At 40.9% G+C, this 16,304-nt stretch overlaps 1 protein-coding gene across 2 annotated transcripts in view; it reads left to right on the forward strand.

Annotated features, from left to right (window-relative positions):
- Positions 1-16,304, forward strand: part of LOC128697104 (uncharacterized) — a 242,533-nt gene that overhangs the window by 135,804 nt on the left and 90,425 nt on the right. For both annotated transcript variants that reach the window (XM_070095251.1, XM_070095252.1), the window contains exon 3: positions 14,487-14,642. In XM_070095251.1, the coding sequence (XP_069951352.1) occupies positions 14,487-14,642 (156 nt within the window). The remainder of the gene's footprint in view (positions 1-14,486; positions 14,643-16,304) is intronic.

The raw sequence follows: 16,304 nt of genomic DNA on the forward strand, positions 1-16,304 counted from the left end.
GATGTTATTATGGTAGTTATGTCAGCGTTGATGTTATTATGGTAGTTATGTTAGTGTTGATGTTATTATGGTAGTTATGTCAGTGGTGATGTTATTATGGTAGTTATGTTAGTGTTGATGTTATTATGGTAATGTTAGTGTTGATGTTATTATGGTAGTTATGTTAGTGTTGATGTTATAATGGTAGTTATGTCAGTGTTGATGTTATTATGGTAGGTATGTCAGTGTTGATGTTATTATGGTAGTTATGTTAGTGTTTATGTTATTATGGAAGTTATGTTAGTGTTGATGTTATTATGGTAGTTATGTTAGCGTTGATGTTATTATGGTAGTTATGTTAGTGTTGATGTTATTATGGTAGTTACATCAGTGTTGATGTTATTATGGTAGTTATGTCAGTGTTGATGTTACTATGGTAGTTATGTTAGTGTTGATGTTATTATGGTAGTTATGTTAGTGTTGATGTTATTATGGTAGTTATGTTAGTGTTGATGTTATTATGGTAGGTATGTTAGCGTTGATGTTATTATGGTAGTTATGTTAGTGTTGATGTTATTACGGTAGTTATGTCAGTGTTGATGTTATTATGGTAGTTATGTCAGTGTTGATGTTATTATGGTAGTTATGTCAGTGTTGATGTTATTATGGTAGTTATGTCAGTGTTGATGTTATTATGGTAGTTATGTTAGTGTTGATGTTATTATGGTAGTCATGTCAGTGGTGATGTTATTATGGTAGTTATGTTAGTGTTGATGTTACAATGGTAGTTATGTTAGTGTTGATGTTATTATGGTAGTTTTGTCAGTGTTGATGTTATTATGGTAGTTATGTCAGTGTTGATGTTATTATGGTAGTTATGTCAGTGGTGATGTTATTATGGTAGTTATGTTAGTGTTGATGTTATTATGGTAGTTATGTTAGCGTTGATGTTATTATGGTAGTTATGTTAGTGTTGATGTTATTATGGAAGTTATGTTAGTGTTGATGTTATTATGGTAGTTATGTTAGTGTTGATGTTATTATGGAAGTTATGTTAGTGTTGATGTTATTATGGTAGTTATGTCAGTGTTGATATTATTATGGAAGTTATGTTAGTGTTGATGTTATTATGGAAGTTATGTTAGTGTTGATGTTATTATGGTAGTTATGTTAGTGTTGATGTTATTATGGTAGTTATGTTAGTGTTGATGTTATTATGGTAGTTATGTTAGTGTTGATGTTATTATGGTATTTATGTTAGTGTTGATGTTATTATGGTAGTTATGTCAGTGTTGATGTTATTATGGTAGTTATGTTAGTGTTGATGTTATTATGGTAGTTATGTTAGTGTTGATGTTATTATGGAAGTTATGTTAGTGTTGATGTTATTATGGTAGTTATGTTAGTGTTGATGTTATTATGGAAGTTATGTTAGTGTTGATGTTATTATGGTAGTTATGTTAGTGTTGATGTTATTATGGTAGTTATGTTAGTGTTGATGTTATTATGGAAGTTATGTTAGTGTTGATGTTATTATGGTAGTTATGTTAGTGTTGATGTTATTATGGTAGTTATGTTAGTGTTGATGTTATTATGGTAGTTATGTTAGTGTTGATGTTATTATGGTAGTTATGTTAGTGTTGATGTTATTATGGTAGTTATGTTAGTGTTGATGTTATTATGGTAGTTATGTTAGTGTTGATGTTATTATGGTAGTTATGTTAGTGTTGATGTTATTATGGTAGTTATGTTAGTGTTGATGTTATTTTGGTAGATATGTCAGTGTTGATGTTATTATGGTAGTTATGTTAGTGTTGATGTTATTTTGGTAGATATGTCAGTGTTGATGTTATTATGGAAGTTATGTTAGTGTTGATGTTATTATGGTAGTTATGTCAGAGTTGATGTTATTATGGTAGTTATGTCAGTGGTGATGTTATTATGGTAGTTATGTTAGTGTTGATGTTATTATGGTAGTTATGTTAGTGTTGATGTTATTATGGTAGTTATGTCAGTGTTGATGTTATAATGGTAGTTATGTTAGCGTTGATGTTATTATGGTAGTTATGTTAGTGTTGATGTTATTATGGTAGTTATGTTAGTGTTGATGTTATTATGGTAGTTATGTCAGTGTTGATGTTATTATGGTAGTTATGTCAGTGTTGATGTTATTATGGTAGTTATGTCAGTGTTGATGTTATTATGGTAGTTATGTCAGTGTTGATGTTATTATGGTAGTTATGTCAGTGTTGATGTTATTATGGTAGTTATGTTAGTGTTGATGTTATTATGGTAGTTATGTCAGTGGTGATGTTATTATGGTAGTTATGTTAGTGTTGATGTTATTATGGTAGTTATGTCAGCGTTGATGTTATTATGGTAGTTATGTTAGTGTTGATGTTATTATGGTAGTTATGTCAGTGGTGATGTTATTATGGTAGTTATGTTAGTGTTGATGTTATTATGGTAATGTTAGTGTTGATGTTATTATGGTAGTTATGTTAGTGTTGATGTTATAATGGTAGTTATGTCAGTGTTGATGTTATTATGGTAGGTATGTCAGTGTTGATGTTATTATGGTAGTTATGTTAGTGTTTATGTTATTATGGAAGTTATGTTAGTGTTGATGTTATTATGGTAGTTATGTTAGCGTTGATGTTATTATGGTAGTTATGTTAGTGTTGATGTTATTATGGTAGTTACATCAGTGTTGATGTTATTATGGTAGTTATGTCAGTGTTGATGTTACTATGGTAGTTATGTTAGTGTTGATGTTATTATGGTAGTTATGTTAGTGTTGATGTTATTATGGTAGTTATGTTAGTGTTGATGTTATTATGGTAGGTATGTTAGCGTTGATGTTATTATGGTAGTTATGTTAGTGTTGATGTTATTACGGTAGTTATGTCAGTGTTGATGTTATTATGGTAGTTATGTCAGTGTTGATGTTATTATGGTAGTTATGTCAGTGTTGATGTTATTATGGTAGTTATGTCAGTGTTGATGTTATTATGGTAGTTATGTTAGTGTTGATGTTATTATGGTAGTCATGTCAGTGGTGATGTTATTATGGTAGTTATGTTAGTGTTGATGTTACAATGGTAGTTATGTTAGTGTTGATGTTATTATGGTAGTTTTGTCAGTGTTGATGTTATTATGGTAGTTATGTCAGTGTTGATGTTATTATGGTAGTTATGTCAGTGGTGATGTTATTATGGTAGTTATGTTAGTGTTGATGTTATTATGGTAGTTATGTTAGCGTTGATGTTATTATGGTAGTTATGTTAGTGTTGATGTTATTATGGTAGTTATGTCAGTGTTGATGTTATTATGGTAGTTATGTCAGTGTTGATGTTATTATGGTAGTTATGTCAGTGTTGATGTTATTATGGTAGTTATGTCAGTGTTGATGTTATTATAGTAGTTATGTCAGTGTTGATGTTATTATGGTAGTTATGTCAGTGTTGATGTTATTATGGTAGTTATGTCAGTGTTGATGTTATTATGGTAGTTATGTTAGTGTTGATGTTATTATGGTAGTTATGTTAGTGTTGATGTTATTATGGTAGTTATGTTAGCGTTGATGTTATTATGGTAGTTATGTTAGTGTTGATGTTATTATGGTAGTTATGTCAGTGTTGATGTTATTATGGTAGTTATGTTAGTGTTGATGTTATTATGGTAGTTATGTTAGTGTTGTTGTTATTATGGTAGTTATGTTTGTGTTGATGTTATTATGGTAGTTATGTTAGTGTTGATGTTATTATGGTAGTTATGTTAGTGTTGATGTTATTATGGTAGTTATGTTAGTGTTGATGTTATTATGGTAGTTATGTTAGTGTTGATGTTATTATGGTAGTTATGTTAGTGTTGATGTTATTATGGTAGTTATGTTAGTGTTGATGTTATTATGGTAGTTATGTTAGTGTTGATGTTATTATGGTAGTTATGTCAGTGTTGATGTTATTATGGTAGTTATGTTAGTGTTGATGTTATTATGGTAGTTATGTTAGTGTTGATGTTATTATGGAAGTTATGTTAGTGTTGATGTTATTATGGTAGTTATGTTAGTGTTGATGTTATTATGGAAGTTATGTTAGTGTTGATGTTATTATGGTAGTTATGTCAGTGTTGATGTTTTTATGGTAGTTATGTTAGTGTTGATGTTATTATGGTAGTTATGTTACTGTTGATGTTATTTTGGTAGATATGTCAGTGTTGATGTTATTATGGAAGTTATGTTAGTGTTGATGTTATTATGGTAGTTATGTTAGTGTTGATGTTATTATAGTAGTTATGTCAGTGTTGATGTTATTATGGTAGTTATGTTAGTGTTGATGTTATTATGGTAGTTATGTTAGTGTTGATGTTATTATGGTAGTTATGTCAGTGTTGATGTTATTATGGTAGTTATGTTAGTGTTGATGTTATTATGGTAGTTATGTTAGTGTTGATGTTTTTATGGTAGTTATGTTAGCGTTGATGTTATTATGGTAGTTATGTTAGTGTTGATGTTATTATGGTAGTTATGTCAGTGTTGATGTTACTATGGTAGTTATGTCAGTGTTGATGTTATTATGGTAGTTATGTTAGTGTTGATGTTATTATGGTAGTTATGTTAGTGTTGTTGTTATTATGGTAGTTATGTTAGTGTTGTTGTTATTATGGTAGTTATGTCAGTGTTGATGTTATTATGGTAGTTATGTCAGTGTTGATGTTATTATGGTAGTTATGTCAGTGTTGATGTTATTATGGTAGTTATGTCAGTGTTGATGTTATTATGGTAGTTATGTCAGTGTTGATGTTATTATGGTAGTTATGTCAGTGGTGATGTTATTATGGTAGTTATGTTAGTGTTGATGTTATTATGGTAGTTATGTTAGTGTTGATGTTATTATGGTAGTTATGTCAGTGTTGATGTTATAATGGTAGTTATGTTAGCGTTGATGTTATTATGGTAGTTATGTTAGTGTTGATGTTATTATGGTAGTTATGCTAGTGTTGATGTTATTATGGTAGTTATGTCAGTGTTGATGTTTTTATGGTAGTTATGTCAGTGTTGATGTTATTATGGTAGTTATGTCAGTGTTGATGTTATTATGGTAGTTATGTCAGTGTTGATGTTATTATGGTAGTTATGTCAGTGTTGATGTTATTATGGTAGTTATGTTAGTGTTGATGTTATTATGGTAGTTATGTCAGTGGTGATGTTATTATGGTAGTTATGTTAGTGTTGATGTTATTATGGTAGTTATGTCAGCGTTGATGTTATTATGGTAGTTATGTTAGTGTTGATGTTATTATGGTAGTTATGTCAGTGGTGATGTTATTATGGTAGTTATGTTAGTGTTGATGTTATTATGGTAATGTTAGTGTTGATGTTATTATGGTAGTTATGTTTGTGTTGATGTTATAATGGTAGTTATGTCAGTGTTGATGTTATTATGGTAGGTATGTCAGTGTTGATGTTATTATGGTAGTTATGTTAGTGTTTATGTTATTATGGAAGTTATGTTAGTGTTGATGTTATTATGGTAGTTATGTTAGCGTTGATGTTATTATGGTAGTTATGTTAGTGTTGATGTTATTATGGTAGTTACGTCAGTGTTGATGTTATTATGGTAGTTATGTCAGTGTTGATGTTACTATGGTAGTTATGTTAGTGTTGATGTTATTATGGTAGTTATGTTAGTGTTGATGTTATTATGGTAGTTATGTTAGTGTTGATGTTATTATGGTAGGTATGTTAGCGTTGATGTTATTATGGTAGTTATGTTAGTGTTGATGTTATTATGGTAGTTATGTCAGTGTTGATGTTATTATGGTAGTTATGTCAGTGTTGATGTTATTATGGTAGTTATGTCAGTGTTGATGTTATTATGGTAGTTATGTCAGTGTTGATGTTATTATGGTAGTTATGTTAGTGTTGATGTTATTATGGTAGTTATGTTAGTGTTGATGTTATTATGGTAGTTATGTTAGTGTTGATGTTATTATGGTAGGTATGTTAGCGTTGATGTTATTATGGTAGTTATGTTAGTGTTGATGTTATTATGGTAGTTATGTCAGTGTTGATGTTATTATGGTAGTTATGTCAGTGTTGATGTTATTATGGTAGTTATGTTAGTGTTGATGTTATTATGGTAGTTATGTCAGTGGTGATGTTATTATGGTAGTTATGTTAGTGTTGATGTTACAATGGTAGTTATGTTAGTGTTGATGTTATTATGGTAGTTATGTTAGTGTTGATGTTATTATGGTAGTTATGTCAGTGTTGATGTTATTATGGTAGTTATATTAGCGTTGATGTTATTATGGTAGTTAAGTTAGTGTTGTTTTTATTATGGTAGTTATGTTAGTGTTGATGTTATTATGGTAATGTTAGTGTTGATGTTATTATGGTAGTTATGTTAGTGTTGATGTTATTATGGTAGTTATGTCAGTGGTGATGTTATTATGGTAGTTATGTCAGTGGTGATGTTATTATGGTAGTTATGTTAGTGTTGATGTTATTATGATAGTTATGTTAGTGTTGATGTTATTATGGTAGTTATATTAGCGTTGATGTTATTATGGTAGTTATGTTAGTGTTGTTGTTATTATGGTAGTTATGTTAGTGTTGATGTTATTATGGTTGTTAAGGTAGTGTTGAGAGGAGCGCATTAGCGCAAGAGCCGAGGGTCTGGCCTTGTCTCAGGGGTCATAGATACCACTGAGCTGTGTCAGGGGTCATAGATGCCACTGAGCTGTGTCAGGGGTCATAGATGCCACTGAGCTGTGTCAGGGGTCATAGATGCCACTGAGCTGTGTCAGGGGTCATAGATGCCACTGAGCTGTGTCAGAGGTCATAGATGCCACTGAGCTGTGTCAGAGGCCATAGTTGCTACTGAGCTGTGCAAAAGGCCATAGTTGCTATTGAGCTGTGTCAGAGGTCATAGTTGCCGTTGAGCTGTGTCAGAGGTCATAGTTGCCACTTAGCTGTGTCAGGGGTCATAGTTGCCACTGGGCTATGTCAGAGGTCATAATTGCCACTGAGCTGTGTCAGAGGTCATAGTTGCCACTGGCTGTGTCTTTTGTCATAGTTGCCACTGAGCTGTGTCAGAGGTCGCAGTTGCCACTGAGTTATGTCAGGGGCCATAGTTGCCATTGAGCTGTGTCTTTGGTCATAGTTGCCACTCAGCTTTGTCAGGGGTCATAGTTGCCACTGGCCTGGGTCAGGGGTCATAGTTGCTACTGGGCTGTGTCAAGGGTCATAGTTGCCACTGAGCTGTGTCTTTGGTCATAGTTGCCACTGAGCTATGTCAGGGGTCATAGTTGCCACTGGGTTGGGTCAGGGGGCATAGTTGCGACTGGGCTGTGTCAGGGGTCATATTTGCAACTGGGCTGTGTCAGTAGTCATAGTTGCCACTGGGCTGTCTTTGGTCATAGTTGCCACTGAGCTGTGTCTTTGGTCATAGTTGCCACTGGGCCGTGTCAGGGGTCATAGTTGCCACTGGGCTGTGTCAGGGGTCATAATTGCCACTGGGCTGTGTCAGGGGTCATAGTTGCCATTGAGCTGTGTCAGGGGTCATAGTTGTCACTGGGCTGTGACAGTAGTTATATTTGCCACTGGGCTGTGTCTTTGGTCATAGTTGCCACTGGGCTGTGTCAGGGGTCATAGTTGCCACTGGGCTGGGTCAGAGCTCATAGTTGCCAATGGGCTGTGTCAGAGGTCATAGTTGCCACTGAGCTGAGTCAGGGGTCATAGTTGCCACTGGGCTGTGTCAGGGGTCATAGTTGCCACTGGGCTGTGTCAGGGTCATAGTTGCCTCTGGGCTGTGTCAGAGTTCATAGTTGCCACCGAACTGTGTCAGGGGCCATAGTTGCCACTTGGATGTGTCAGAGGTCTTAGTTGCCACTGGGCTGTGTCAGGGTCATAGTTGCCTCTGGGCTGTGTCAGAGTTCATAGTTGCCACCGAACTGTGTCAGGGGCCATAGTTGTCACTTGGATGTGTCAGAGGTCTTAGTTGCCACTGGGCTGTGTCAGGGTCATAGTTGCCTCTGGGCTGTGTCAGAGTTCATAGTTGCCACCGAACTGTGTCAGGGGCCATAGTTGCCACTTGGATGTGTCAGAGGTCTTAGTTGCCACTGGGCTCTGTCAGGGGTTGTAGTTGCCATTGGGCTGCGTCAGGGGTCATAGTTGCCACTGAGCTGTGTCAGGGGACCTAGTTGCCACTGAACTGTGTCAGTGGTCATAGTTGCCACTGAACTGTGTCAGGGGTCATAGGTGCCACTGAGCTGTGTCAGGGGAAATAGTTGCCACTGGGCTGTGTTAGGGGGACATAGTTGGCACTGGGCTGTGTCAGGGGTCATAGTTGCCAATGAACTGTGTCAGGGGTCATAGTTGCCACTGAACTGTGTCAGGGTTCATAGTTGCCACTGGGCTCTGTCAGGGGTCATAGTTGCCACCGGGCTGCGTCAGGGGTCATAGTTGCCACTGAGGTGTGCCAGGGGTCATAGTTGCCACTGAACTGTGTCAGGGATCATAGTTGCCACTGAACTGTGTCAGAGGTCATAGTTGCCACTGAACTGTGTCAGGGGTCATAGTTGCCACCGGGCTCTGCCAGGGGTCATAGTTGCCACAGGGCTGCGTCAGGGGTCATAGTTGCCACTGTGGTGCGTCAGGGGTCATAGTTGCCACTGGGCTGTGTCAGAGGTCATAGTTGCCACTGAGCTGTGTCACGGTTCATAGTTGCCACTTTGCTGTGTCAAAGGTCGTACTTGCCACTGAACTGTGCCAGTGGTCATAGTTGCCACTGAACTGTGTCAGGGGACATAGTTGCCACTGGGCTGTGACAGAGGTCGTACTTACCACTGAACTGTGTCAGTGGTTATAGTTGCCACTGAACTGTGTCAGGGGTCATAGGTGCCACTGAGCTGTGTCAGGGGACATAGTTGCCACTGGGCTGTGTCACGGGACATAGTTGCCACTGGGCTGTGTCAGGGGACATAGCTGCCACAGGGCTGTGTCAGAGGCAATATTTGCCACTGAACTGTGTCAGTGGTCATAGTTGCCACTTGGCTGTGTCAGAGGTCATAGTTGCCACTGAACCATGTCAGTGCTCATAGTTGCCACTGGACTATGTCAGGGGTCATAGGTGCCAGTGAGCTGTGTCAGGAGTCATAGTTGCCACTGGACTGTGTCAGGGGTCATAGGTGCCACTGAGCTGTGTCAGGAGTCATAGTTGCCGCTGAACTGTGTCAGGGGTCATAGGTGCCACTGAGCTGTGTCAGGGGTCATAGTTGCCACTGGGCTGTGTCAGGGGTCATAGTTGCCGCTGAACTGTGTCAGGGGTCATAGGTGCCACTGAGCTGTGTCAGGAGTCATAGTTGCCACTGGACTGTATCAGGGGTCATAGTTGCCACTGGGCTGTGTCAGAGGTCATAGTTGCCACTGAGCTGTCTCCGGGGTAATAGTTGCCTCTGGGCTGTGTGAGGGGTCATAGTTGCCACTGAACCATGTCAATGGTCGTAATTGCCACTGAACTGTGTCAGGGGTCATAGTTGCTACTGAGCTGTGTCAGGGGCCATAGTTGCCATTGGGCTGTGTCAGAGGTCATAGTTGCCACTGAGCTGTGTCAGGGACCATAGTTGCCATTGGGCTGTGTCAAAGGTCATAGTTGCCACTGAACTGTGTCAGGGGTCATAGTTTCCACTGAACTGTGTCAGAGGTCATAGTTGCCACTGGGCTGTGTCAGTGATCATAGGTGCCACTGGGCTGTGTCAGAGGTCATAGTTGCCATTGAACTGCGTCAGGGGTCATAGTTGTCACTGAGCTGTGTCAGTGGTCATCGTTGCCACTGGGCTGTGTCAGGGGTCATAGTTGCCACTCGGCTGTGTCAGAGGTCGTACTTGCCACTGAACTCTGTCTGTGGTCATAGTTGCCACTGAAATGTGTCAAGGGTCATAGGTGCCACTGAACTGTGTCAGGGGCCATAGCTGCCATGGGCTGTGTCAGAGGTCATAGTTGCCGCTGGGCTGTGTCAGCGGTCATAGTTGCCACTGGGCTGTGTCAGGGGTCATAGTTGGCACTGGGCTGTGTCAGAGGTCATAGTTGCCACTGAACCATGTCAGTGGTCATAGTTGCCACTCGATTGTGTCAGGGTTCATAGGTGCCACTGAGCTGTGTCAGGGGCCATAGTTGCCCCTGGGCTGTGTCAGAGGTCATAGTTGCCACTGAGCTGTGTCAAGGGTCATAGTTGCCACTGGGCTGTGTCAGGGGGTCATATTTGCCACTGAACTGTGTCAGTGGTCATAGGTGCCACTGAACTGTGTCAGTGGCCAAAGTTGTCACTGGGCTGTGTGAGGGGGTCATAGTTGCCACTGAGCTGTGTCAGGGGCCAAAGTTGTCACTGGGCTGTGTCAGAGGTCATAGTTGCCGCTGGGCTGTGTCAGCGGTCATAGTTGCCATTGGGCTGTGCCAGGGGTCATAGTTGGCACTGGGCTGTGTCAGAGGTCATAGTTGCCACTGAACCATGTCAGTGGTCATAGTTGAAACTCGATTGTGTCAGGGGTCATAGGTGCCACTGAGCTGTGTCAGGGCCCATAGTTGCCCCTGGGCTGTGTCAGAGGTCATAGTTGGCACTGAGCTGTGTCAAGGGTCATAGTTGCCACTGGGCTGTGTCAGGGGGTCATAGTTTCCACTGAACTGTGTCAGTTGTCATAGGTGCCACTGAACTCTGTCAGGGGCCAAAGTTGTCACTGGGCTGTGTCAGGGGTCATAGTTGCCACTGAACTGTGTCAGTGGTCATATTTGCCACTGAGCTCTGTCAGGGGTCATAGTTGCCACTGGTCTGTGTCATTGTCATAGTTGCCACTGAACTGTGTCAGTGGTTATATTTGCCACTGAACTCGGTCAGGGGTGATAGTTGCCACTAGGCTGTGTCAGAGGTCATAGTTGCCACTGAACTGTGTCAGGGGTCATAGTTACCACTGAACTGTGTCAGACGTCATAGTTGCCGCTGTTCTGTGTCAGAGGTCATAGTTGCCACTGGGCTGCGAGAGGGTTCATAGTTGTCATTGAGCTGTGTAAGGGGTCATAGTTGCCACTGGGCTGTGTCAGGGGTCATAGTTGCCACTGAGCTGTGTCAGGGGTTATAGTTGCCACTGGGCTGTGTCAGAGGTCGTACTTGCCACTGAACTGTATCAGTGGTTATAGTTGCCACTGAACTGTCAGGGGTCATAGGTGCCACTGAGCTGTGTCTGGGGACATAGTTGCCACTGGGCTGTGTCAGGGGTCATTGTTGCCACTGAACTGTGTCAGGGATCATAGTTGCCACTGAACTGTGTCAGAGGTCATAGTTGCCACTGGGCTCTGTCAGGGGTCATAGTTGCCACTGGGCTGCGTCAGGGGTCATAGTTGCCACTGAGCTGTGTCAGGGGTCATAGTTGCCACTGGGCTGTGTGAGAGGTCATAGTTGCCACTGAGCTGTGTCAGGGGTCATAGTTGCCACTGGGCTGTGTCAGAGGTCGTGCTTGCCACTGAACTGTGTCAGTGGTCATAATTGCCACCGAACTGTGTCAGGGGTCATAGGTGCCACTGAGCTGTGTCAGGGGACATAGTTGCCACTGGGCTGTGTCAGGGGACATAGTTGCCACTGGGCTGTGTCAGTGACATAGTTGCCACTGAACTGTGTCAGGGGTCATAGCTGCCACTGGGCTGTGTCAGAGGTCATATTTGCCACTGAACTGTGTCAGGGTTCATAGTTGCCACTGGGCTGTGTTAGAGGTCATAGTTGCCACTGGACTGTGTCAGGGGTCATAGGTGCCACTGAGCTGTGTCAGGGGCCAAAGTTGTCACTGAGCTGTGTCAGGGGTCATAGTTGCCACTGGACTGTGTCAGGGGTCATAGCTGCCACTGAACTGTGTCAGGGGTCATAGTTGGCACTTGGCTGTGTCAGAGGTCATAGTTGCCGCTGAACTCTATCAGGGCTCATAGTTGCCACTGAGCTGTGCCAGAGGTCATAGTTGCCAATGGGCTGTGTCAGAGGTCATAGTTGCTACTGAACTGTGCCAGGGGTCATAGTTGCCACTGGGCTGTGTCAGAGGTCATAGTTGCCACTGGGCTGCGAGAGGGTTCATAGTTGTCATTGAGCTGTGTAAGGGGTCATAGTTGCCACTGGGCTGTGTCAGAGGTCATAGTTGCCACTGAGCTCTGTAAGGGGTTATGGTTGCCACTGGGCTGTGTCAGAGGTCGTACTTGCCACTGAACTGTATCAGTGGTTATAGTTGCCACTGAACTGTGTCAGGGGTCATAGGTGCCACTGAGCTGTGTCTGGGGACATAGTTGCCACTGGGCTGTGTCAGGGGTCATTGTTGCCACTGAACTGTGTCAGGGATCATAGTTGCCACTGAACTGTGTCAGAGGTCATAGTTGCCACTGGGCTCTGTCAGGGGTCATAGTTGCCACTGGGCTGCGTCAGGGGTCATAGTTGCCACTGGGCTGTGTCAGGGGTCATAGTCGCCACTGAACTGTGTCAGGAGTCATAGTTGCCACCAGGCTGTGTTAGAGGTCATAGTTGCCACTGTGCTGTAACACAGCTGGTTGCAATAATTAACACATCCTCCTGATGTATCACAGCACGTGCAGGTGATACTAGGTGAGGCTCCGTCTTCTACCTGTGTTTGGGCGCTGGCCCGCCCTTAACCTTTGCAATCTTCTAATATCTAACACTACTCCTAACATCTAGCACTGATGTTGTTAGGCTGGTGTTGGGTGAAATAGACCTTTCCTGGTTCATTGTAGTGGGAGTCGTTGATGTTACTACGTCACTGAAGCCAAGTTATGGTTGAAGTTATCGTGTTGGAAGTTATCGTGTTGGAAGTTATCGTGTTGGAAGTTATCGTGTTGGAAGTTATCGTGTTGGAAGTTATCGTGTTGGACGTCTTTATTTTGTCACTTTGACTTTTTTTGGGTTATCTTGGTGAATAATTTACATATCTGCTGCTGTGCATGATATTTTATGTAACCTTATTAACGTGTACTTGTACCTGAATCAACTTACACTTGTTTCGTCAATTTGGCCACCATCACGACCATCACTTGTCCACAAGTTCGACTTGTGAAGAATATCCGTGGAAAATGTCCACAGTGTGGAGAAGCACAAGCGATATCTCACTTAACAGAGATAACAGTGGATAACATTTCAGCCTTGTATCTTTGCTTCAGTTCTCCTAAATGACTGCTTGACCACGAATAAGCGACATGGAGAATGCAATGGAATACGATGTTATGCTACTCACTCGCTAATGTGTACATAATTATTCTCCATAGGCAGAGTTTCTGGTGCTCGTGCACATAGGAGAGTTACATATTTCTGGTATTTCTTCCACAGTTCTTCCTGGAGATTGCCAGTGCACTGCTTGAGTTTCATAAAGTACACATGGATTTGGCCACTAATATTTCTACGTTCCAACATGACAAGGCCTCGCCGGCAACACTCGGTCACTCGCTACATTGCCACTAGTCGATTTCATTTGTCACAATAGCACTCTAGCTCTTAGAGCACCCAGCACCTTTATTATAGTCAATTCATGCTGACATATCTAAGGACGTAGGTGCTAGCTCTAACTATTTAACTGGATCAAAGAGTGTGGGTATCTTGAGTCCAAGGTGTGGGTATATTGAGTCCAAGGTGTGGGTATCTTGAGTCCAAGGTGTGGGTTATTAAGTATATTGTCACTAGCTATATTACAAGGATAGATGAATATTACTATGAACTTTTACCAGCCTTAGGAAATTGTATCTTCCTCAGAGAAATGTGTGAATATATTATACTCCAGATTCTCCATAAGAGCAGAGTCTTGGCTGCTCACTTGCTATCCTGTGCCTATTGTATCTACTCTTGATTTAGATCCAGCTTAGTAGGAACCTGCATATGCATAGTGAGGAACGTGTGGTAAGATATGTGAATGTTCTAATGTGGCTTCATGTTGCTATGTTGCAACATATAACATCTTGCTACATCTCTGGTAATGGAAAGAAGAAGCCTTGACCCCCTTATATCCCACACCTGCACCACAAGTGTGGGAACATAGAGAGGGGGCTTAGCCAGCTTATGGAGAAATTTCTCCACAATTATTTTTACCAACAAAAATAATGTTTATATAAACTCTCAAAAACTTTTTAATTCATAAAAAAAAGACGTGAAAGTCAGTATTTATACATTTTGTCACCGAGGTAAATTTGTCAAAGTTAAAAACGCCCTAAAGAGGTCAGTTTCTCATTATTTATCACTGCTTGGTAACAATTCTAATTTCAGTTATCCACAAAAGAGCATGATTACCTAAAATTCAAAACAAATTTTGCACCACCAGTCGTGAAAGTTTGAAATCGATCTGATGAAGCACTCTCCATTTATCACACTTTAACGACATCAAAAATAGTTGAATAACAATAACAAATTGACACTTAGCACCTTGCACCTGGCACCTGGCACCTGGCACCTAACCTCTATGTCTTTCCCCAGGTGAATGTGGCAGTGGACCTCAGGGGCAACACCCTGCCCTTCAACATACCCAGATTGGGCACCAAAGCAGCACTGGTGCCACTCTCACTCCCACTAAGCTGGGATGGTGCCATACCCAGGCTCTGGGAGGTCAGAGCCAGGGTCAGCCAAATGAAGGTCAGCTTTATATATATATATATATATATATATATATATATATATATATATATATATATATATATATATATATATATATATATATATATATATATATATATATTATATATATATATTATATATATATTATATATATATATATATATTATATTTATATTATATATTTAATAAATGTATGGAAGAGGGTAAGGTACCTAGGGATTGGCAGAGAGCATGCATAGTTCCTTTGTATAAAGGCAAAGGGGATAAAAGAGAGTACAAAAATTATAGGGGGATAAGTCTGTTGAGTATACCTGGTAAAGTGTATGGTAGAGTTATTATTGAAAGAATTAAGAGTAAGACGGAGAATAGGATAGCAGATGAACAAGGAGGCTTTGGGAAAGGTAGGGGGTGTGTGGACCAGGTGTTTACAGTGAAACATATAAGTGAACAGTATTTAGATAAGGCTAAAGAGGTCTTTGTGGCATTCATGGATTTGGAAAAGGCGTATGACAGGGTGGATAGGGGGGCAATGTGGCAGATGTTGCAGGTGTATGGTATAGGAGGTAGGTTACTGAAAGCAGTGAAGAGTTTTTACGAGGATAGTGAGGCTCAAGTTAGAGTATGTAGGAAAGAGGGAAATTATTTTCCAGTAAAAGTAGGCCTTAGACAAGGATGTGTGATGTCACCGTGGTTGTTTAATATATTTATAGATGGGGTTGTAAGAGAAGTAAATGCGAGGGTCTTGGCAAGAGGCGTAGAGTTAAAAGATAAAGAATCACACATAAAGTGGGAGTTGTCACAGTTGCTCTTTGCTGATGACACTGTACTCTTGGGAGATTCTGAAGAGACGTTGCAGAGGCTGGTGGATGAATTTGGTAGGGTATGCAAAAGAAGAAAATTAAAAGTGAATACAGGAAAGAGTAAGGTTATGAGGATAACAAAAAGATTAGATGATGAAAGATTGGATATCAGATTGGAGGGAGAGAGTATGGAGGAGGTGAATGTATTCAGATATTTGGGAGTTGACGTGTCAGCGGATGGGTCTATGAAAGATGAGGTGAATCATAGAATTGATGAGGGGAAAAGGGTGAGCGGTGCACTTAGGAGTCTGTGGAGACAAAGAACTTTGTCCTTGGAGGCAAAGAGGGGAATGTATGAGAGTATAGTTTTACCAATGCTCTTATATGGGTGTGAAGCATGGGTGATGAATGTTGCAGCGAGGAGAAGGCTGGAGGCAGTGGAGATGTCATGTCTGAGAGCAATGTGTGGTGTGAATATAATGCAGAGAATTCGTAGTTTGGAAGTTAGGAGGAGGTGCGGGATTACCAAAACTGTTGTCCAGAGGGCTGAGGAAGGGCTGTTGAGGTGGTTCGGACATGTAGAGAGAATGGAGCGAAACAGAGTGACTTCAAGAGTGTATCAGTCTGTAGTGGAAGGAAGGCGGGGTAGGGGTCGGCCTAGGAAAGGTTGGAGGGAGGGGGTAAAGGAGGTTTTGTGTGCGAGGGGCTTGGACTTCCAGCAGGCATGCGTGAGCGTGTTTGATAGGAGTGAATGGAGACAAATGGTTTTTAATACTTGACGTGCTGTTGGAGTGTGAGCAAAGTAACATTTATGAAGGGGTTCAGGGAAACCGGCAGGCCGGACTTGAGTCCTGGAGATGGGAAGTACAGTGCCTGCACT

Source organism: Cherax quadricarinatus, chromosome 49 (genome assembly GCF_038502225.1).
Source record: "Cherax quadricarinatus isolate ZL_2023a chromosome 49, ASM3850222v1, whole genome shotgun sequence".
Classification (NCBI taxonomy): Eukaryota; Metazoa; Arthropoda; class Malacostraca; order Decapoda; family Parastacidae; genus Cherax; species Cherax quadricarinatus.